Source organism: Panthera leo, chromosome B3, assembly GCF_018350215.1.
Source record: "Panthera leo isolate Ple1 chromosome B3, P.leo_Ple1_pat1.1, whole genome shotgun sequence".
Classification (NCBI taxonomy): Eukaryota; Metazoa; Chordata; class Mammalia; order Carnivora; family Felidae; genus Panthera; species Panthera leo.
Window position 1 is genome coordinate 39,412,444 of NC_056684.1, and position 24,161 is coordinate 39,436,604.

Below are 24,161 nucleotides of genomic sequence, written 5' to 3' on the forward strand. Positions count from 1 at the left end.
TAAGTCCTTTTTTATAGGAATAATTCTGTTGGTTTTGTAGGTAAAAATGATTATTTCTGGGGGCACCTGGCTGTCTCAGTGGGTAGAGTATGCAACTCTTGATCTCAGGGTCGTGAGTTCAAGCCCCACATTGGGCATGAAGTCTGCTTTTTTAAAAAAGTGGGGTTTCTGACTAGCATTATGCACTTCGAATGTTTTTCCCCTGTGATGCTGGACTTCCACTGGTCATCTTTAGGTGCAATTCAGCTTGCTTTGTGAACTGTGGCATACATTTGTGTAACAGTTTTTTCCTGTGCCAAACTAACTGAATCATAAGGGACTAAACTCACGATCAGAGATTGGCTAATAGCATACTTTAGCCAATACATTGATTAATCCACATGGGAACACTGAATTTGTTGTAGGAATCCAATTAACTATGCAGAGGACAGAAATCTTGTATTGTTCCCTTTTATTTTTACTTATTTTGTGCACCTTGTTCATAAGTTTGTATTTCAACTAAGAACTCATACAGTAGTGTCCGTATCACATGGTTTTTAAAATACTCATTAATATTGTAAGACACGTAACACTTTTCCTAGGTACCTAGGGCATCGTGTTCTGAGGAGGATATTTTATTATTGATAATTACTACCTTATATTGTCTAGGAATTTCTGAAAGTAGGACACCTGCTATTTACTTGATAAGAGTCTGTGCAGGACATGCTTAGAATAATTGCACAAAGAATGTAAGTTCTGTTGAGAAAAGCCAATCCCATTAAATGTGTAACCATTGTTTCCAGGCAGATTATTTTCCTGCAATGCTATTTACCTATTCAAACTCTAGATCCAACAAAAGATCCAATGGAATCACGTTATAATTAAATGTTTTAATGACTAAGAAAATTAACACTGAAAATTAACTCATTAAAACATAGTTACTTGTATTTCCTTTATTATATAATTCAAAGGAAGTTTTTTATTAGAGAAAATAACAAAATGTCACAAGATTCAAAATATACCTAAATAACCTTCATATACACTTAGAGGTTCATTGTATTTCTAGTATCATTAAGCAGAACTCTCTGAAATAGTAAATATGCAGTACTGTTGCTACCTTTCATATTTTAGTACCACAATTTAAGTATTAGTACTTGCTTTTAATCTGCAAATGTTTTCTGAATATCAGTAATACCTGAGATTTTTATAATGTTTGTTTATTTTGAAAGAGAGAGAGAGAGCACGTGTGCAAACAGGAGAGGGACAGAGAGGGAGAGAGAGAGAATCCTAAGCAGGCTACACACTCCGTGGAGAACCTGACGTGGAGCTCGAATCCACAAACCGAGAGATCATGACCTTAGCCAAAATCAAGGGTTGGATGCCCAACTGACTGAGCCACCCAGGCGCCCCTGAATATCAATAATAACTTAAAAAATAATCATTTATGTTGGGGTTCTTAGTTGGGTGACTTTTTTTTTTTCAAAATGTATTTATTAATTTTGATAGAGAAAAAGCGTGCCAGTGTGTGCATGGGAGGGGGGCAGAGAGTGACAGGGGGAGAGAGAGAGAGAGAGAGAGCAAGGATCCCAAGCAGGACTTGATCTCACAAACTGAGGATCATGACCTGAGCTGAAATCAAGAGATGCTTAACTGACTGAGCCACCCAGGTGCCCCTTTTAACTTAATATTTTAAATGAACAGGTCCTCTTACTTTTGGCAATTTAGCTATGGAAAATAATATTTACTTTTATATATTTATATATAAATATTTTATATCAAATATATATTATATATAAAATGTTTTTGTTATATGTATATAATAATGTTATATTATGTTATATATAATATATTATTGTTATGTTATTAATTATATATATATATATATATATAGAGAGAGAGAGAGAGAGACTACCTAAGTCAATCTATGACTAAGAGTGAACAGGAATTAGACATATCTTTTGATCTTAGCATATTCAAACAGAAAACATTTCCCCAACTTTTTTAAAGTTTTTTTTTTTTTTTTTTTTTAACATTTATTCAGTTTTGAGAGACAGAAACAGAACACAAGCAGGGGAGGGACAGAGAGAGAGACACACACAGAATCCAAAGCAGACTCTGGGCCCTGAGCTGTCAGCACAGAGCCCAACACAAGGCTCGAATTCATGAACTTTGAGATCATGACCTGAGCTGAAGTGGGCTCAACCAACTGAGCCACCCAGGCGCCCCACATTTGCCCAACTTTAAAAAGCTAGGGTGGGTAATGCTGAATAGGAATAAGAAAAACAGTGTGTGAGAATTGTATGAGTTTCGTTTATGACTAATTTAGGAACCATGTGTTCTTCATATGATTATGTTTTGAATTCTTACAATCAGTTCCTATAGGATTGTGCTTAATTAAAGGCAATTTGGGGTTTTTTTTAATGTTTTATTTTATTTTACTTTTTTAATTTACATCCAAATTAGCATATAGTGCAACAATGATTTCAGGAGTAGATTCCTTAATGCCCCTTATCCATTTAGCCCATCCCCCCTCCCACAACCCTTCCAGTAACACTCTGTTTGTTCTCCATAATTAAGAGTCTCTTATGTTTTGTCCCCCTCCCTGTTTTTATATTATTTTTGCTTCCCTTCCCTTATGTTCATCTGTTTTGTCTCTTAAAGTCCTCACATGAGTGAAGTCATATGATATTTGTCTTTCTCTGACTAATTTCGCTTAGTTCCATCCACGTAGTTCCATCCACCCTCTAGTTCCATCCACATAGTTGCAAATGGTAAGATTTCATTCTTTTTGATTGCTGAATGATATTCCATTGTATATATACAATGGTATATCATCTTCTTTATGGTACCACATCTTCTTTATCCATTCATCCATCAATGGACATGTGGGCTCTTTCCATACTTTGGCTATTGTTGATAGTGCTGCTATAAACATTAGAGGGTGTGTGTTCCTTCGAAACAGCACACCTGTATCCTGTGGATAAATGCCTAGTAGTGCAATTGCTGGGTCGTAGGGTAGTTCTATTCTTAGTTTTTTTGAGGAACCTCCATACTGTTTTCCAGAGTGGCTGCACCAGCTTGCATTCCCACCAATAATGCAAAAGAGATCCTCTCCCTCTGCATCCTGGCCAACATCTGTTGTTGCCTGAGTTGTTCATGTTAGCCATTCTGACAGGTGTGAGGCGGTATCTCCTCGTGGTTTTGATTTGCATTTCCCTGATGATGAGTGATGTGGAGCATTTTTTCATGTGCCGGTTGGCCATCTGGATGTCTTCTCTGGAGAAGTGTCTATTCATGTCTTTTGCCCATTTCTTCACTGGATTATTTGTTTTTTGGGTGTTGAGTTTGATAAGTTCTTTATAGATTTTGGATACTAACCCTTTATCTGATATGTTGTTTGCAACTATCTTCTGCCATTCCATGGGTTGCCTTTTAGTTTTGCTGATTGTTTCCTTCGCTATGCAGAAGCTTTTTATTTTGATGAGGTCCCAGTAGTTCATCTTTCTTTTGTTTCCCTTGCCTCTGGAGACGTGTTGAGTAAGAAGTTTCTGCGGCCAAGATCAAAGAGGTTTTTGCCTGCTTTCTCCTGGGGGATTTTGATGGCTTCCTGTCTTATGTTTAGGTCTTTCATCCATTCTGAGTTTATTTTTGTGTATGGTGTAAGAAAGTGGTCCAGGTTCATTCTTCTGCATGTCACTGTCCAGTTTTCCCAGCACCACTTGCTGAAGAGACTGTCTTTATTCTATTCGATATTCTTTCCTGCTTTGTCAAAGATTAGTTGGCCATATTTTTGTCTGTTTGTTTGTTTGAGAAAGAGAGCATGCATGGGGGAGGGGCAGAGAGCGGCAGGGACAGAGTATCACTGCCTACAGCAGCGAGCCCAATGCAGGGCTGGAACTCAGAAACCGTGAGAACATGAATTGAGCCAAAGTTGGATGCTCAATGAACTGAGCCACCCAAGTGCCCCACTAAGGGCAGTTTTGTGTAACAGATAGTCTGGTAAGATTTTTCTCAGTCTCCCAAGCATCTGTCTGCAGTGTTTTCTGAGCATATTAATGTGGAAAAAAATATGAAGAGAATATGAAAATTCTTTTAGTTTTATCCTGTCATGGGTGTTGGATTTCTTTTTCTCCTAATGGGCAGACATCACTGTGCTTTCCAAAAGACAGAAATGGCCAACTGATGCATGTAGGACGTATAGCATGGCTGTTTTTATAATGTTGAAATGAGATTTTACTGGTATACAAGTTAAGAGAAATATCTTTTCCCAAGGTACTGAATCTGTGGTGCAAAATTTTAATATTTTAATAGACTTTATGATACTGAGAATTAGAGCAGTTGTGCTCATAAACAGGTTTTTTCTTTGTGAGCAAAATGGCTGGGGAGTAGGAAGTAGGCACAGGTCTGGAGAAGAAGAAGCTGTTAAAAAATAAATAAATAAAAATTTAAAAACATATTGTGTCCATGGGGGGATCTGGGTGGCTCAATCAGTTAAGCATCTGACTTCAGCTCAGGTCATGATCTCACAGTTCATGAGTTCAAGCCCCACGTCAGGCTCTGTGGTGATAGCTCAGAGCCTAGAGCCTGCTTCGGATTCTGTGTCTCCTTCTGTCTCTCTCTCTCTGCCCCTCTCCCTTCCTCCCTCCGTCCCTTCCTCCCTCTCTCTCTCTCTCTCAAAAATAAACATTTAAAAATTATTTTAAAAATAATAATAAAATAAAAACATATGATGTCCATAGACAAGCAGTTCTCTTGTAATGTTCCATCATGGAGACAGGAGTGGTTGCCAGCTTTCTTTCCAGTGACCTTAGGTATTTGTTTTAACCTTTTCATTCTGGTCCATCTCTTCTTTTTCATTATCAGTGGTGCCCTTGTAATTAGATTAACCACATATCATCTGCATAAAATATTTGTGGGTAGAGCTTCTCATTTGTTCTTGGGTTGCCCATGGACACCGTATCCTACTTAGGCATACCTATGATTTTGAGTTATAATTGACATATTCCTAATGTTTTTAAAATATTGTTAGTTTTCTAATAAGGGCTCAGGTGCTCTATGATTTTATTAAAAGTTTAATTTTTAACACTTTTATTAAATGTTGAAGAAACAGTGTGGGAAATAAAAGTGAGAAAAAAACTCTGTAAAGCCTGGTACCCTAATACCATTTCACATTTACTGTCAGTGTTTTTTACATAATTATCATACATACTTTCCTAATTTTTTACATAACCAGATCTTATAAGCATTTTTAATATCGCTGCCAAATCTCATAAAAGGAGATTTTCATTTTTAACACAGCAAAACAACAGTTTAAAAAGTCAGATAATTGTCCAAGCTTCAGGCCCATTCCTTCCTGCCCCTAGTCTCTACTCCCCAAAGGCAACCACTTTTCTCTTTCAGCAATTTCTTCATTTACCTTAAGATTTCCAAATAATGTGATTTTATTGTTGTTTATTATTTTATGTATTGTACATTAATGTCTTATCTACCATACCACCTGAATTCTCCCACTGTCATTATAATGAATTTTGGTCAAGAGGTGTTCAGTGCTTGTGGTTTTTTGTTTTAATGTTTATTTGTTTTTTGAGAGAGAGAGAAAGAGAGACAGAGCGTGAGCAGGGGAGGGGCAGAGAGAGAGAGAGAGAGAGAGAGAGAGAGGGAGACACAGAATCCAAAGCAGGCTCCAGGCTCCAGGCTCCGAGCTGTTAGCACACAGCCTGACATGGGGCTCACACCCATGAATGGTGAGATCATGACCTGAGCTGAAGTCGGACCTTAATTGACTGAGCCACCCAGGTGTCCTGGTGTTCAGTGTTAATATTACTGTTACTTTGTATGTAATCCCAGCTAGACCACATATGTGTATTTTGTAATATATTATAATTAGATGTACTTTCATGCATGGATTTTATTTTCTCTGAAGTTAATGCTGTATTTCTTGTTTTATGTCTACTATTAATTCATCTCCAAACTCTTCCAAACTCACAAAAGTGAAAAATCTAACCTCAATTTTTCCAACATATCCGTAATTTTTTTTTCCTGGAAATTTCCATGTGTATTCCAATCTGAACTGATTGCTTTCTAGTCTGTCATCCTGGGATTTTCCTTCACCATCATCTTGGGACTTATATTGATTTCTCTTCGGAGTTGGTACCCCTGCTTTCTGGCTTCAATAACTTCTTTCTTGGCATATTTCCTTTTAATGGTGGAGCACAAATTCTGGTAGCTTAGTGAGAGAGAGTATGTGGGAGATTCACATTTTTTGATGCCCTACTTGTCTGTAAATTTCTTTATTCTCCCCTAAGATTTGATTGCTAATTTGGTTGGAAGTAAAATTTTGAAGTCTTCTAGCTTTGATTGTTACTGTTGAGAATAACATCTGGTCTAATGCCATGTTCATTTCTGACCTTTTATACCTGATCTCTTTTTCTCTCTGAAAGCATTTAAGATCCTTGATACTCTACTAAGGTTGCACAAGGATATGCCTGGTAGATGGCTTTTCTTCACTGAGTTGAACACATCCAGGCCCTTCTACTTACTCTGTGGCCCCATTTTCTTCAGATTCCGGGCAGTTTTCCTACATCCCCTTTCATTCCTCCATTTCTTTGGTTCCCTTTTCTGAAGTATGTGTTGTTTTGATTATTGGCCTTCCTATCCTGATCCTCTTAATTTTCTTATATTTTTTCATCCCATTTCTGTCTCTCTGTTTTTCATCTCCACTTTCTGGGAGATTTCCTAAAGTTTATCTTTCATCCTTTATAATAAACTTTTTATTTCTGCTATCATATTTGTAATTTTTGTTACGTCTCTTCTTCATAGCATCTTCTTATCATGGATGTAGACTTGTTTATTTTAGTTGTTTTGAAGGGTTTTTTTCCTCCTGCATTGTGTCTATTTTTTACTCAGATGTTACTTTTAATATTTGTTTGTTTTGTCCTCCAAGTGATTGGCTTTCCTCATGTGATCTTTGGTTGGTATTTCAGTGAGGAACAAAGAACTCATTGGAGCTTTTCTGGGAAGCTGAAACTTGGAGCTTCCTTAGGTATGAGATTGATGATCATAGAGGAACTCAACTATTCATTCATTCACTGCCCTGTTTGAGCAGTGTCTATAATTTTTTTCTTTTAGGCTATTTTAGTTTCCCCGAGAGGTATCTACAGTCTTTAGCCTGAGGACTGTCAGCCTGACTGCCAGTATTCTCCCAGCTCAGTGGGGAAGGTAACTGAGGTTTTCCCTTGTTGTAACATGTAGGCTTTTACTCACTTCACCTGTTTTATTAACCTCCTTCATCTCCCACAGCTCTGCCTGATATCTTCAAGTCTAGAGTCCCTCTGGTTCACGTAAAAAGACTCAACCTCATCTCGGGCCACAGTGGGGAGAGGTAGTAGCCTAACTGCACTGGGCTGAGTCAGGGATCTGGGAGTCCTTGAATGTAGGCTTTTAACTAATTCTCCTGCTTCCGCCCCATGTGTATGTACTCCAGTCTTCCGGGTCATCAAGCACTTTTAATTCCCGACCTTTCTGGGACTCTGCAGAGCAAATGGCTTGCTTTTTTGGCTCTCTCCTTTATCCCCTCCCCAGTGCCAGAGATGTGGCTTTCAGCTTTCACGGGTCACATCAGTCTACTTTTCAGCTTCTGAAATGTTCTGAACTCCAGCTGCGCTACTGTCCTCTCTCCAGTTCATTTTGTCTTCGTTGGGTTTTTTTTTCAGTCCCTTACTTCTCATTTTGGTGAGATTTCAAGAGGGATTGAAGGTAAATTGTTGTGTTTAATTTGTCTTACTCAACCAGAAGTCTATGTGATCTTTACTATTTTAATTTTTAGTGATTGTATTTTCCAACCATTTATCATAGTTTATTCATTTGCCTGTTTTTTGAAAACATAGGTAACTTCCAACGTATTCTTTTTTTTTTTTTTTTAATTTTTTTTGGGGGTGCCTGGGTGGCTCAGTTGGTTAAGTATCCAACTTCGCCTCAGGTCATGATCTCACGGTTTGTGAGTTCAAGCCCCACCTCAGGAGCTTGCTTCAGATTCTGTGTCTCCCTCTCTCCCTGCCCCTCCCTCCACTGACACTTTTTTTTTTTTTTAATGTTTATTTATTTTTTGAGAGACAGTGTGAGAGGGGTAGGGCTAGAGAGAGAGGGAGACACAGAATCTGAAGCAGGACTTCCAACGTATTCTACTTTAAGTTTTTATTCTGAGCATTTATTACTTTTGTAATATTTGAAAAACCAATAAAAGTAATACATATTTAGGAGCTCCTGGGTGGCTCAGTTAAATGTCCGACTTCAGCTCAGGTCATGATCTCGTGGTTCGTGAGTTCAAGCCCCACGTCAGACTCCGTACTGACAGCTCGGCGTCTGGAGCCTGCTTCAGATTCTGTGTCTCCCTCTCTCTCTGCCCCTCCCCTGCTCATGCTCACTTTCTCCCTCAAAAAAAAAAAAAAACATTTTAAAAAATTTCCTTGGGGCGCCTGGGTGGCGCAGTCGGTTAAGCGTCCGACTTCAGCCAGGTCACGATCTCGCGGTCCGTGAGTTCGAGCCCCGCGTCAGGCTCTGGGCTGATGGCTCGGAGCCTGGAGCCTGTTTCCGATTCTGTGTCTCCCTCTCTCTCTGCCCCTCCCCCGTTCATGCTCTGTCTCTCTCTGTCCCAAAAATAAATAAAAAACGTTGAAAAAAAAAAAAATTAAAAAAAAAAATTTCCTTAAGTAATACATATTTATTATTTTTTAGCTGAAAGATAACAATATAAAGAAGAAAAGTAATTGCAGTAATACCATTACTCAGAGGTAACATTTGATAAGAGTGTGTATGAGAGAGAGAAACGAACAAAAGTATATATGTGCCCATATATACAGAAATATGTATTATATATGGCATATATATTCACTCCTAAAAATTAGAATCATACTATATATATAGTATGCTTTTTTTTTCAACTGTCATTATTCTGTGAACATTTTTTCATGTCGTCATTCTACACCATCTTTATTGTTATTTAGTTCACTTTACGGATTTACCATTAAAAACATTCTTTAATCTTGGAGATTACAGCATGTCATACTATGAAATTATAACCAACACTTAATGTAAGAACACTCTGAATGTTTAACTTTTTTATAAGAGTTAGAAAAATTTAAAAGCTATCCCTGTCCTTTTTTGGTAGATTGTGCCCTGAATCCTTATCTTAAAGATTTGACTTGTTGGAGCACCTGGATGGCTCAGTCGGTTAAGTGTCTCACTTTGGCTCAGGTCATGATCTTGCTGTTCATGAGTTCGAGCCCTGCATCAAGCTCTGTGCTGACAGTTTGGAGCCTGGAGCCTGCTTCAGATTCTGTCTCCCTCAAAGTCTGTCCCTCCCCCCGCTCACACTATGTGTCTTTCTCTCAAAAATAAATAAACCTTAAAATTTTTTAAAAAATAAAGATTTGACTTGTTAATAATTCTTGTCCTCCCGTTTATTTCCAAGTGATACTTGATATTCTCTCCATCCTAATAAAGTGCTGTGGGTTATTTTTGTGATACGTATGACATTTTGGTTTTCTTGTTTGTTTTTTTCCAATGGATGTTGATGTGTGCTTTTTTGTTCATGAGCTCCTTTTGGGCAATTTGGACTCTGTTTTCAGTTTTTTTACTATTACCTTGCCATAGAGTATCTAGGGGAAATTATACTACTACAGTACTTTTAATACTGATATGACTGGAATTTTAACTCCGTTATGCTTCCACCTAAACTGGAAGAACTTAGGGAAATATGTTATATTGAGTATAAATGAAACAAAGATCCCAGTATTCTCAACAAATACACACATGTATTTGTGGATTTTTAAAAATACTACTTCTTGAGTACATTCTCATGATTCAGAATGCAAAATAATATAAAAAGGTACACATTGGGAAATGTGGGTCCTATCCCATCCTTGTCCATTCTGTTCATCTCCCCTTCCCCATACAGGTAATTGCTTTTCATAATATTCTTTAATATTTCCTTATGTGAATACAAACAAAAATATGAATATGTGTTTTTAGTTTTCTCTCTTACTCAAAAGACAGTACACTATATACAGTGTTCTACACCTTATTATTTAATTATCTTGGAAGTCTTGTTTAGTGGTGCATAGAGAACTTGCTCTTTTTTTTTCTTCTTAATAGCTCTTTAGTATCCAGTTATGTAAATGGTTTATTTAACCATTCCCCATAGACAAACTCTTGGCTAACCAATGTATTATTTTAATGTATGTTTTTTAAACTTTTTCAGGTGGATATGGACAAGAGTGGTGAAATGCGACTTATAGAACTGGATGAATCTTTCAAAAGTGAACATACTGTTTTTGTAACACCACCTGAGATCCCCCATCTACCCAATGGTGAAGAACCCCCTTTACAGTACAGGTATTCAAGAGGCAGAATGTTTGAGATTGAAAGAGAGAAGCAATCCATCATCTGTGACGTAGCTTTCTAAGGACTGTGGTATTTTCAAAAATCCAAACTTTACAGATTCCTAATTTTTAGGTGGTAAGCAAGCTTATCCCACATCCATTATTAAGTTTTGAGGTATAAAAAGAAAAGAATTATAATTTTGCATAATCTAGACTTGGGAAGCTCTATATATCTACATAAGTATCTGTTCTCATAAATGTTGGCTAAATTCAGTTAGGACTCACCCCACCAAAATGCAGCACTTTTATTACAGATTTTGATTTTTGTTTCTCACTAAAGCTGATTTCCTCCCTTTCATCCCCTTCCCCACACACATATTGATTAATGTAATCTGTTTACAAAAATTGAAATAGAGTCAATATTTGTGGCCTTGATTTTGACGATACAATTTTTTAGGCTATTAATTTTTTTGTGAGTGTTTCTTTTAAGCTGTGGAAATTCAGAACTATTGGGAATTGATCGTTGTTAATTCAGGAAGTTTGTTCAGACACTGTGCTGAGTGCTTGGGACATAGACTTGAATGATACATTGTTTACTGCTTTCAAGTCTAGTGGAAAAGAGAGGAAAGTTCTGAGATAGGGTTATGATAGAGTTAGATATATTATAATCTGTGTATCTAGAGGTATATTATGTGCATACACTTGTTATCTACTAGAGGTGGTTTTCAGTATGCATTTATTTTTACTTAGAATGGTATTTCCTTCTAATAAATGGTATGTATGTATGTATTTATTTATTTATATTTTTGAGAGAGAGAGAGAGCATGCAAGTGAGTGAGGGGGAGAGAGAGAATCCCACGAGGGGCAGAGTGAGAGGAAGAGAGAATGTGGAGTCAAAAGCGGGCTCGAACTCACCCGATGCAGGACCTTGAACCCACAAACCGTGAGATCATGAACTGAGCCAAAGTCAGATGCTTAACTGACCTAGCCACCCAGGCACCCCTATTTATTTATTCTTTAACATTTAAAAAAATTTTTCTTTAATTTTTTATGTTTATTTATTTTTGAGAGACAGAGCATGAGCAGGGGCGGGGCAGAGAGAGAGGGAGACACAGAATCCAAAGCAGGCTCCAGGCTCTGAGCTGTCAGCACAAAGTCTGACGCGGGGCGGCTCCAACCCACAAACCATGAGATCAAGACCAGAGCCAAAGTCAGAAGCTTAACTGACTAAGCCACCCAGGTGCCCCTATTTATTTATTTTGAGAGAGAGAGAGAGTTGGGGAGGGACAGAGAGAGAGGAAGAGAGAGAATCCCAAGCAGGCTCTGAGCTGCCAGTGCAGAGCCCAACTCGGGGCTCAATCTCAGGAACGGTGAGAACATGACCTGAGCTGAAATTAAGTGTCAGTCACTTAACCGATTGAACCATCCAGGTGCCCCTAAACTGATATTTCGTTTTATTTATTTATTTTTTTAATTTTTTTTTTTAATGTTTATTTATTTTTGAGACAGAGAGAGACAGAGCATGAACGGGGGAGGGTCAGAGAGAGGGAGACACAGAATCTGAAACAGGCTCCAGGCTCCGAGCTGCCAGCACAGAGCCTGACGCAGGGCTCGAACTCACGGACTGTGAGATCATGACCTGAGCCGAAGTCGGACGCTTAACCGACTGAGCCACCCAGGCGCCCCTGATATTTCGTTTTAGATAATAAATGATTTCTTTCTCCAATAATATTTTCTTACTTTAAAGCCATTTCACATCTATCACTGATTAGGTCATAGTTTATTTTCATTGAAAAAGGATTTTTCAGAACATCCTTATTTGTAACTCAGATTAAATTCTTCCTTTTACAGACAAAAAAGCGGTGCAACAGGTGTTTGTGAATGTCAGTTAATTCATAGGCCGCTTGGCTCCTGCCCTTACTTTTTGTCTATTGATGAAGTTGCTCAGATCACTTTTTAAAATTCTGCCTTTTGTCAAAGGTGTTCAAAATCTCTCTCCTAATTTCTTTCTCACTTTTTTTTTTTCTTTCTAAACAAGATCTCATATCTTTGATCCCTTTGGTACATTATACTTCTAAGACTTTTGTGGGGAGACATGTTTCACTAATAAAGTTTTGTTTTTTTATGATTTGCTTTTAACTTTTTCAAAATTTAACTTTTAGATTTACGTTAATAAAAAATTGCTTAGCTTGGAAAGTTTCTATTTTTTAAAGAATCTAAGTCACTCTTTGAATTGAGACTAACAATATAATTCTGGTGTAATCATACCAATCATTGGAAAAACAACTTAAATGTCTTTAATGAGTACAGTGGGTCCTCTTAGTGAGAGGCGACTCATATTCTTACATTGTCTGTGTAAAATGATAAGGTAGCAAGCAAGTTTCCATAAGACACACAGAATGGTCTCATTATCACACATGTACATACAATGAATTTTTTAAGGGGCATAGTTTTCCTGAACTCCTTTGCTATTTTATTCCTACTTAACATTCAATATTTATCAATATTTTTTCATTTTACTGAATTTGCCTATAGTAATGTATAATAGATATAGTTTACTATCTTTTATTATAACTGGTTTTCTCAGTTAATTGAAACTATTTGTATGCCCTTAGGAAGATTTTAAAGTAGGTTCATTGTGATGCTCAGGGGCTTCTTCTATTCTTTTCAAAAGCATGTCTTTTTCCTAGCTGCTGCTACCTTTTAAATTCCCAAAATACTTTGCTCTAGCACCCACATTAGGCCCACCTCCTCATTGAGCCGCTCATTCTAATCTTTTCTTCTTCTCCAACCTCTTCAATTTTCTTTCTCATAAATGAGGGCCTGAACCTACTTAACTAACGTGATAAACCAATTCATAATAATATGTTTGTCCTGGAGCACTAATACGTTATTTGTATCTTTTTAAGGGGACAGTTCAACAGTAATATTTTAATCTAAAGCAGCGATTTTAATGACTGTCCTGTCTGAAAGCGTATTGATTTGGTGGACCTTTTACCATCATATTATCTGATATGTTTGCTGTGTATCTACATGAATACTAACGTACAAAGCTTGCTTGATTTACTTTAGGGTTTGATGTTAAGTTCAACAAAATTTAAATATATTTTGCTTTTTTAGCTCTAAAATATATACTTGAGTTTGTATTTGACTATTACAAGGCAACATTAGCATGAATATTTGTTAAGTATATATCATTGTCTGATGGAGAAAAATAGTTGAAATATTGGTCAGAATATTTTTTAGATTGTAACCAGTATGATCATCTATGTGTGCTTGAGATTTTTTTTTTCTTTTCAAAAACAGCTATAATGGATTTCCAGTTCTTAGAAACAATTTATTTGAGAGACCTGAAGGATTTCTACAAACACGAAAGAACAAATTGCCTTCAAAATCAAGTAGTCCTAGTAGCCCTTCTCCCATGTTCAGAAGAACAAAACAGGTACTTTGACAATTTTGTGCTTTTCATATATTCAAGTATTAGAACAAAATTAATGTGATACTCTTTCTTAATATATTTTACTGCCCCATATATATGAGTAGGTTATCATGCTCCACAAGGCGTCCTGAATTCATAGTAATGTGACTTCAAAACATTAACTAATTTTCCTATCTTAGAATTTTATTTTACACATCTTATAATACACATTCAAGCAGAGGCTTGACTGTATAGTAATTACAGACAGATTTTGTGAGCGAAATATTATAAAAGCATATGACCTGCCCTTATTCAGCATTCAGTTAATAAATAAGAATACTTAAATGTGTATATTTATTAATGAGATCCTTGCATTGTTTTTCTAGGAAATTAAATCAGCCCATAAAATTGCCAAGAAGTATTCTTCCATTCCCCAAATGTGGTCTAGATGTCTACTGCGTCACTGTTACGGACTATGGTTTATTTGTCTGCCAGCTTATGTGAAAGTATGTCATTCAAAAGTCAGGGCCCTGAAAACAGCATATGATGTGCTTAAAAAAATGCAGTCAAAGAAGATGGATCCCCCTGATGAGGTAACAGTTTTTTTCAAATGCATTTTAGGAGCACCTGGGTGGCTCAGTTGGTTAACCATCCAACTGTAGCTCAGGCCGTGATCTCACGGTTGGTGCGTCCGAGTCCTGTAACAGGTTCTGTGCTGACAGTGCTCTTTCTCTGTCTCTCAAAATAAATAAATAAACTTAAAAAAAGTAATACATGTATTTTAAACATGTTTTTTAACGCATTATTTTAAAAACTTAAAAACGGGAGAAACAATAGCAACTATAAGAAATGAAATAAAAAGCATTACTTTATTTTGGATTTATGTTCATGCGTACTTTGTTTCTGTACACTCTGCGTTTTGTGTTTCAGGTGTGCTACCGCATTCTCATGCAGCTCTGTGGACAGTATGATCAGCCCGTGCTTGCAGTTCGAGTGCTTTTCGAAATGCAGAAAGCTGGTATTGACCCCAATGCCATTACTTATGGTTATTATAATAAGGTAATTACTTTGATTTAGTGGAGAAAAAGTATAACTTTTGTGATTATACACCCTTAATTTGTTGGCAGAAATCATTGATTCAGGCCTTGTTTGGCATTAATTTTGGAGTACTAAAGTATATTTTGTAAACCAAATAAGATTTTTTATTCTATTTTGTGTTGTACAATCGATTTAGATCTTCTTTAGCTTAACTATAAAGCCAATGTACACTCACTTATCAATGTTATTTTACTAATTATTTTATTTTGTTGAATGCATAGGCTGTTCTGGAAAGTACTTGGCCCTCAAGAAGTCGTAGTGGCTATTTTCTTTGGACAAAAGTAAGAAACGTTGTTTTAGGAGTAGCACAGTTCAAAAGAGCTTTAAAGAAACACGCACACTTATCACAAACAACTCTCTCAGGTAATTAAAGGTTCTTAAAGGATGTATATGTTTTACTTTAAAAAAAAAATTCATTGACTAGTTACACTTTACATTTCTTTAGAAATTTTACATAGTTTCAAAATATTAAATGTTTTCTAGTTTTTATTGCCATTAAGCAAATTCTAATATTAGAGTATTTTCCCCTTTGAAAGACACCAAATTTCACTTTTTTCCTGGAACTGTTAAATTATGAAGCTCTGGTGATCTTGCTTTAGTGTTCAGTAATAATTCACAATAGTTATAGTTGGTATAGTTGTATTTTGCTAATTATGTGGCACATTTCGTGTTCAGTATTAGTGGATTATTAGCTTGAGCGACAACTAATGTGTATTTTTGGTATCTCCCTGAGTAGTAAAATGCTGTCACATTGTGTTCTTAAGCAGATGGCAGTGACCTGGATGCTATTAGTCATGGCAGCATGGATAGTGGTCATGGGACACAAACTGTGGAGCAGGCACCTTTTAATACGGGTTTAATCAAAGTATATGCTACTGATGATAGATCTAGTACAGGTTTGTGTGTGCTTATGTATACATTTATTACAGTACATTTTACAAACTAGATTTGCTCATCTGTCTTTTTTAGATTTTAATTTTCAATGATGTATTTAAGTTAACTGTCACTTTTTAATTTTATATGATAGGCATTTGGTTTGATACTGTGTTTAATAATTACATGCTGTTTTATTCATTCTTTATTTGAATAGAAATAAAAGTTTGAGAGTTTATTCAAGTATTTAGCCGATGATAATCCAATTAACTCTGGATAGCACACAGATATCTTTATCATGTAATTTTTAAGGATAAATTCTTCCTTGTAATTGTGAAAATGTTATTAGAGGTTTTTTAAAGAGAAACTTTATAGCCCTGATCTGAGTTAATAGTACATATCAACATCAACTTCCTGGTTTTAACAGTGTATTATATTTCATGTCAGATAGTATCATTGAGAGAAGCTGGGTAAACAGTACACAGGAACTCTCTGTACTGTATTATTTTGCCAGCTTCTTGTGACTCTTATGCTATAGTAAAATAAAAAGGCATTATAAAAAACTTTTCAAATATATATAAAGCTTGTAGTCTTCTAGCACTGAAGATGCCATTAATTTCATTAAAATATCAGATTTGTACATAATCTTCCTCTAAGAATTAAAACTGACACACTGAAATTTGTTGAATAATTCTGTTCTTTTCATTAGGACATTTAAAAAAGATACATGACTTTTGTGCATAGTGTAAGAGCCACCTCTTAACAGACAGAAATTTTAAATTAAAAATCTAAGCATTAATAACAAAATATGAAGGCTTCTTTCTCTACATATGGTAACATTATTTTGGTCTGTCTCCTTTTATGCCTACTTTTAAGAGTAATGAATGTAAGCAAATTGTGTTGCAGTGTAATTTTCATAGTTGTTCTTACTTGGCTGGTTTTATATTTTGATCATGCAATATGAATTAATCCGGGTTATAGTAGTCATCTTCAGGCATTCTCTCTTAAAAATGAAGAAATCAATTTTATTTTTTAGTTTTATTTTTATTTCAGTAATTTCTACACCCCACGTGGGGCTCGAACTCACAACCCTAAGGTCAAGAGTCGCACCTTCTTCTGACTGAGCCGACCAGAGGCCCCTCTATCTTTTGTTTTTAAGTGTGGCTTTTGAAAAGTTTATTTTAAAGCATTGCAGAATCTAACAAAAGCATGAATTTCCATCATGATCATCTCCATATTTTTAAATTTGTATTTTCTGTACAAATGGAGCCAAAAGTTTGATTAGAAAAAATACAAACTCAAAATTATAATTTTAAAGTAAATACCTAGTGATACTTAATACAGTTTCTTTACACAGTTCTTTATAGGTTTATAAAACCGTTCAATATATAGCCTCTCTCATATAGTCATAACTGCTTTGTGTGTTATAAATCTGGAGACTTGAAATCCAAACCAAAAGGTTGAGTGGTTTGCTTAAAATCGTGTCTCCTAAGATGGAGAAATAGGATTTAAAACCTTGTATTTTGATGCTATTCTAGTGAAAACAATTTGCTGAAAATTACAGAGGACTTCTTGAACAGCAATGTATTAGAAGTTTTCTTCTATCAGTGCAGGGTTTGCTTAACAGTGACACATTTTTTTCTCATTCCCATGTATCTGTACTCAAGTGCAATTCAGTAATCATTCTGTTGAACTTGCAGAAAAATAATTACCTATCAATAAATTTAAATAAACCCAAACCTAAATGATTTTTGGGTAGAATCATTTATACATTTGGGTTCAGTGATCTGCATGTGAATGTTCTGTCAGGAATTCCCTGCAGATTTTTCTTCTCCATTGCTTAGCTGGAACTTAGACTTTAACCTGGAAAGGTCATGGGCTTAAAGAACATCTGGTTAGTCTGTACCTTTAGGATCCCAGACAGTAGTGTGAATGTACATAGTCTCTTTTGACTGCGGTGTGGAGCCAGAAATGTTACTTTGCGATCATCCCTCTCTTGCATTAGTAGAGATGGAGGAGGGGGGCTGACAAAATAATGCTTTCAATTGTAAGTTATCCAGAAAATTTCTCATCAGGAAGTCTAAACACTAGTGTGTTGCTCCTAAATCCAGTTGTTCTCACTAAAGAAGCTTATGATGAACAGCAGAGGGTTTTTGTTTCTTTTTTTTTTTTCTCTTTTTCCTAGGTGGCCAGTCTGATCTTGGGTATAATTCATTATCTAAGGATGAAGTTAGAAGAGGGGATATATCTACTGAAGAAATTCAAGAAGAAAAAGATAAGAAAGGGAGTGATTCTAGTTCCCGTAGGTATTATTTAAGTTGATATTGTATAAATTTGTGCACGTCTATTAACGGAAAACACAAGTGGCTTCAAGTATAACAGTACTGATTTTATTTTCCAAGTTCCCATTATGACTCCTCTTTCTTCACATTACAGGCTCTCTTCACCACCTAATGTTCCAACACACAAATACTTTATGTGTAAAGTGTCTCGTCTCAGTGGCACAACACTCTCCAATCAAATTCTCTTCTCGTAGTACAAATATACTACAAACAGTGGCTCTTTTCTAAGGTTTAACAATATTTTTATGTAATGCTTTGTTAATGGTCTGTGACTTCTATTTTTCCCCTTTGGCCACCTCCATCAAAAGCAGTGTTTCACAACCAAAAAGAAATACAAAATGTGTGGACCTCACACATGACCAGTACTTAGTAATTTGATACACGTCTTGAGGCCTCAAATAACTGCAATCATCTACTTGTGATTGACAAATAGATGTAGAGGTGTTTGGTATTTTCTAATCACCTATTTTAAGATAGAAATATTTAGGGGGTGCCTGGGTGGCTTAGTCGGTCGGGCGTCTGACTTTGGCTCATGTCATGATCTCACAGTTCGTGAGTTCGAGCCCCGCGTCGGGCTCTGTGCTGACAGCTCAGAGCCTGCAACCTGTTTCAGATTCTGTGTCTCCCTCTCTCTGCTCCTTCCCCACTCATGCTGTGTCTCTGTCTCTCTCAAAAATAAATAAATATTTTAAAAAAATTTTGTTTAAAGATAGAAATATTTAGAACCGAAAGCTTCTTCTCTTTATGCCTTCTATGAAGTACATAGCTTTTATCTTAATGGTTCATTTTAATCTTTACAGTATCAGAGAGCGAGAGTGCAAAAGGAAGTGCTGATTGTCTTCCTGAGCTTAATTATCAAAGTTCTTCCAGTATAGTTCGCCCCAGTGGCACCGGTAACAATGGTGCTGATAAAATATCAGAAGAAGGCGCTGCTGGTAAGTTGAACAGTACACATCTTTTGAGTTTGGAATGATGGACTTTCTGGAAGGGGGAAGTGGGAGCAAGTGAGATGATCCATCTGGGGGTACCTTACACTTACCAGTTTTTAAATGAAGCACATAGTTCTTTTTGTTGTTGTTGTTTTAAGTTTATTTATTTATTTTGAGAGTGAGAGAGTGAGCACGAGCGGGAAAGGGGCAGAAAGGGAGAGAGAGGATCCCAAGCAGGCTCCGAGCTGTCAGTGCAGAGCCTGACATGAGGCTTGATCCCACAAACCATGAGATCATGACCTGAACCGAAATTGGGAGTCGGACACTTAATTGAGCCATCCAGGAGCCCCTGAAGCCTATAGTTCTTTAATCGTCATTATTGTCCCTGTTTTCTCAGAAGCAAGAGGATAGTCTTCCAGATAGTTTAGATAATAATACCTAATATTTTTTTTCTTTTCAGAGTACTTTTTACATATTATTTTGTATTTGTTAATAGAACAATGCTTAGATTAAGGAGAGAGGATATAAGCGCTCTTTTATAGATGAGAAGACTAAGGCATATTCTGACAGTTGACAGGTCATATAAGTTATCACCTAATTAATGGAAAAGAGTGTTTAGGATTTGGGATAATATTTGGTCTCACAAATTTTCATCAAATCATTTTGGGGGGAGGGGCGCCTGGGTGGCTCAGTCGGTTAAGCGTCCCACTTCAGCTCAGGTCATGATCTCATAGTTTGTGAGTTCAGGCCCCACGTCAGGCTTTGTGCTGACAGCTCAGAGCCTGGTGCCTGCTTCAGATTCTTTGTCTCCCTCTCTCTCTGCTCCTCCCTCACTCACAATCTATCTCTGTCTCTCAAATATGAATAAATGTTAAAAAAAATTTAGGGGTGCCTGGGTGGCTCAGTCGATTGGACATCCAACTTCGGCTCAGTTCATGACCTCACCACTCGTGAATTTGAGCCCCACATCGGGCTCTGTGCTGACAGCTCAGAGCCTGGAGCCTGCTTCGGATTCTGTGTCTCCCCCTCTCTCTGCCCCTCTCCTGCTCATGCTCTGTCTCTTTCTCTCAAATATAAATGTTAAAAAAGATTTTTTTTTATTTAAATAAAAATAATTTTAAAAAGCAGTACCTGTTAATGTCTCAGAGCATACCTTTCATAGTCAGTCATGTCTGGACTTGAATCCCACTTCTTTCACTTAAGGGCTGGGTAACTTTGGGCTAGATAATTAATCTCTCTGAGTGTCAGTTTCTTCTCAACCCGTAAGGATGTTGGAATGATTGTAGTAGGTAATGCGAGGGAAGTGCCTAGTTATGGTGTCTGTCAACTAAGACGGTACTCAGAGGAAATAATTCAGTGAGTACTTGCTATTATCACTTTCATTACTTAGTATTTTCAAAATGTAAGACACCTTACATTTGCACATGACATTTTTCGTGGCTAAAAACACTTGACTTGTTTTTCAGAAAGCACATCTGAGCTGCTCTTAATGTCACCCTTTGAGGGTCCAAATGAAACAGGAAAGAGTCCAAGCAGATGCTTCAGGAAAAGACATAAAAGTGACAACGAAGCTGATTTGCAGCAGCGACTCTCCTGGGGAAGCAGAGAGCGCAGTCTTAGCGGAGGAGTACTGGTGGGACTTGTGCTCAGTAGAGTCAACCAGGAAGCAAATCCTGGAGACATGGCCGAAAAACTAGGAGCTGACGCAAAAATACTTTCAAATGTGATCTCAAAAAGCACAAGACCAACTAGTCTTGATATTGGAAAGCCACCTTTGAGATCAAAAAGAGACAGTCTAGAAAAGGAATCTAGTGATGACGATACACCTTTCGATGGTTCCGATTGTTTGGCAGATAAAGTGGATTCTCCCGTTATTTTTGATTTGGAGGACTTAGACGGCGAAACAGATGGGTCAAAAGTGGGATATGTTGCTTCACAAAACCCCAAGAGGACTCAGCGTCTCAGCAGCAGCTTTTCAGTAAAACCCTCTGAGAAAACGGATGTCGCCACGGGATTTGATCCCCTCTCCCTTTTGGTGGCTGAGACTGAACAGCAGCAAAAAGGGGAGGAGGAGGAGGATGACGATGACAGCAAAAGCGTTTCAACACCATCCGCTAGGCGTGATTTGGCTGAAGAAATTGTGATGTATATGAATAACATGAGCAGTCCGTTGACGAGCCGCACGCCAAGCATTGATTTACAACGGGCATGTGACGATAAATCAACTGGTAAGAAAAGTCCAACACTGGTCAAGGCGTGCAGAAGATCCAGCTTGCCTCCTCATTCTCCTAGGCCGATGAGACTTACCAAATCTAAAAGTTACACGAAAACGGAGGAGAGACCAAGGGACAGACTCTGGTCTTCTCCGGCCTTCTCACCTACTTGCCCATTTAGGGAAGACTCTCAAGATGCATTAACCCATTCGTCACCTTCATTTAATTTAGATACACTGCTAGTACCTAAACTAGACGTTCTGAGGAACAGTATGTTTACTGCTGGGAAAGGAGTTGCAGAGAAAGCCAGCAAATGGTATTCAAGATTCACCATGTATACCACCTCATCTAAGGTAAGTTCTGTTTGTGTTTTCTACTTTTCCTTTTACCCTCCTCCACCACCAAAAGCCCCTTCCTTGCAAAGATGTCCGTTTTCACCATTCTCCTTAAACACAACTTGACCAAAAAGGAATCTTGGGATGCTTAAGGTTTGTAAATATCAGAACCTGAACTTGAATAATAACTTCGAAAGAAAATTCACTAACCAAGGGTTATGTTTTTAGTTCACTTTCGAACGAAAATGATTGTAGCTGGAGTAAAAATGAGTGTTATATGAAAATGCCTACTGAACTTCATTATTTCCTTCAAAATGGGGATTTTTTTTTTCAGGTACTGTCTAGCATGCCTTCAAAATTATCAGCCGACATAGGATTTTTTCCTCCTAGTTAGGATGCAGTAGCTTGTGATGGACCCACTACATATCTCTCGAGAGCAAAAAGCTAAAGGAAATATAAAGTATCTGTTTAAAGTCATCAGACATTTGCTAAAGCAACTAGAAAGTACTGGGGCAAGATCGTAGCAAGAAAAGAATAGCAGAGAGGAGCCGGACACGCTACAGCTACGTTTCCCCTGAGGGCATTTGTTGAATCTGAGCTCAGAACTGGGAGTTGCAAATCCCTTATCAGAGGACTGAGGAGAGGTGAGGGGCCACAGAGCTTTGGGGATCTCGTAAAACTGGGAAGACAAAATTAGAGGCTTGAGGGTCCTCAAATAGCACCAATTTTTTTCCTTCAAGATATGTTCCAAATACTGATAGTGCATGAGACAAGAGGCTAAAAAGGTAAGCCGAAAGTCTCTGACGAAAAAGAGTTTTCAGCAGTTTCACGGTGTCGGGAATACAGTTGCAAAGAGTTCCTAAGTTCTTAGGGGGCGGGAGTGGAGGCAGGGAGCTTCGATAAGCACACGGAGCCCTTAGTCAGAAGTCCTACAGAGCCATGCTGTTGGCAAACCAGAGGTGGACTACACCTGACCAGAACGGCACCCCGGGCTTGTCTCAGCTCAGCCTGTGATTAGATGAAGATAATCAGCCTTATCTAACACATGAAAGAGTGTGCCCTTTCTAGAGGAAAAGAATATCATTAGAGTCCTCGTGATTTTTTACATATAATTTTTTATATTCTATCATTTAATGAAAAATCGCTATACCAAGAGATGGGACCGTAACTAAAAAACAAAAGAAAAACAGGGAGTGGGAAGAGACCTTCAGGTGGCCCAAATAGTTAACTTAGCAGGAGACTTTTGAAATACTTTTAGTATGTTCAAGAAAATTGAGGAAAAAGTGAAAAACAGCTGCAAAGGTAGAAAGTTTCACTGGATAATTATCCATTAAAAAGAATCAAGTATAAATTCTAGAACTGAAAAAGATTTGAAATTAAGATTGCAGTAGTTCAGTAGTTGGATTTAACAGCAGACAAAGCACAGAAAAAGAAAGTAGTAAACTAGATGGAAACTCAGTAAAAAATATCCACTCTGAAGCACAGACGGGAAAACAAACGGAAAATACAAAAACAGAGGTGGGATTTAGTGACAATGCCTAACACTGATGTAACTGAGTTCCAAAAGAAGAAAGAATGAGATAGAAGGAACATTTAAAAAGCGAATTGCCAAAGATTTTCCCGAAGTGACTAAAGATGGCAACTCACATATTTAGAAGATCTACAAATGTCAAGCAGAATAAATGCAAAGAAAACCATACTTAGGCATCTCCTGTTAAAATAGATGGAAATGGAATACAAAGAGGAAATCATAGAAGGAGCCAGGGACAAGAGCTGTCTTACCTTCAAATGGAACAACAGTAAGAAACCGACACTTGTCTTCAGAACAGAAACTTTGATGTCCGGAGATCCTGGAAAGACTCTTTTAGAGCGCTGAGAGAAAACTGTCACCCTGTTTTCCTACACCCAGCAAATATCATCTCTAAAAATTAGGGTGAGAGTCCCAGTTCCACTGTGGTAATTTAAGGCCACCAAAGCCCATCCCTCCCCCTGAATGTAACTAAAATCTCCAGACAAAACACAAAAAACAACTAAGAATTCTGAAAAAGCAGGCAGGTTGTGGGGAGGGACCCAGACAGAGGTGAATTCCCCATTTTCTTTTCTCCTGCATCTTCACCCCAAGAGCAGGTCCAGTCACTGTGTGGCATGACAGCCCTGGCAGCTGAGACTTCAAGAGAAACCCCACAGTTCCTGGGCAGAGGAACCAGAGAAGGGGGGCAGCTGTGAGCTGGAGAGTTTGAGGGGAATCTGAGAGAAGGGGATTCCCAGATTCTGTGAACGCCCCAAACAAGAGTCCCTTGAGCGACACGTGCACGGGATAAATGCAAACCAGCAGAGACGAAGCTTAGAGCACTAAACTAAGAATTGTCACTGCCTATAAAAATTGAAACACAAATTATAATCAGAACATAACCTTATTGCCAGCCTGCTGTAGCAAAAGCATGTGTTCTCCAAGAGATTATAACAGTACCCAGACTCCAAAACATAACGTTCATGGTGTCCAAAATAAAATCCAGAATTGCTTGATAGGTAAAGAACCAGGAAAATGTGACCCAATTCTCAAGGGAAAGACAACCCTGAGATGACCCAGATGTT

At 37.5% G+C, this 24,161-nt stretch overlaps 1 protein-coding gene across 9 annotated transcripts in view; it reads left to right on the plus strand.

Moving 5' to 3' along the window:
- Positions 1 to 24,161, plus strand: part of DENND4A (DENN domain containing 4A) — a 128,588-nt gene that overhangs the window by 78,076 nt on the left and 26,351 nt on the right. For 3 of the 9 annotated variants that reach the window (XM_042941668.1, XM_042941670.1, XM_042941676.1), the window contains exons 15-23: positions 10,238 to 10,371; positions 13,665 to 13,800; positions 14,163 to 14,369; positions 14,707 to 14,835; positions 15,096 to 15,237; positions 15,639 to 15,770; positions 17,933 to 18,049; positions 18,890 to 19,024; positions 20,485 to 21,584. In XM_042941668.1, the coding sequence (XP_042797602.1) occupies positions 10,238 to 10,371; positions 13,665 to 13,800; positions 14,163 to 14,369; positions 14,707 to 14,835; positions 15,096 to 15,237; positions 15,639 to 15,770; positions 17,933 to 18,049; positions 18,890 to 19,024; positions 20,485 to 21,584 (2,232 nt within the window). The remainder of the gene's footprint in view (positions 1 to 10,237; positions 10,372 to 13,664; positions 13,801 to 14,162; positions 14,370 to 14,706; positions 14,836 to 15,095; positions 15,238 to 15,638; positions 15,771 to 17,932; positions 18,050 to 18,889; positions 19,025 to 20,484; positions 21,585 to 24,161) is intronic. The other 6 variants (XM_042941669.1, XM_042941671.1, XM_042941673.1 and 3 more) reach the window with 4 other exon arrangements.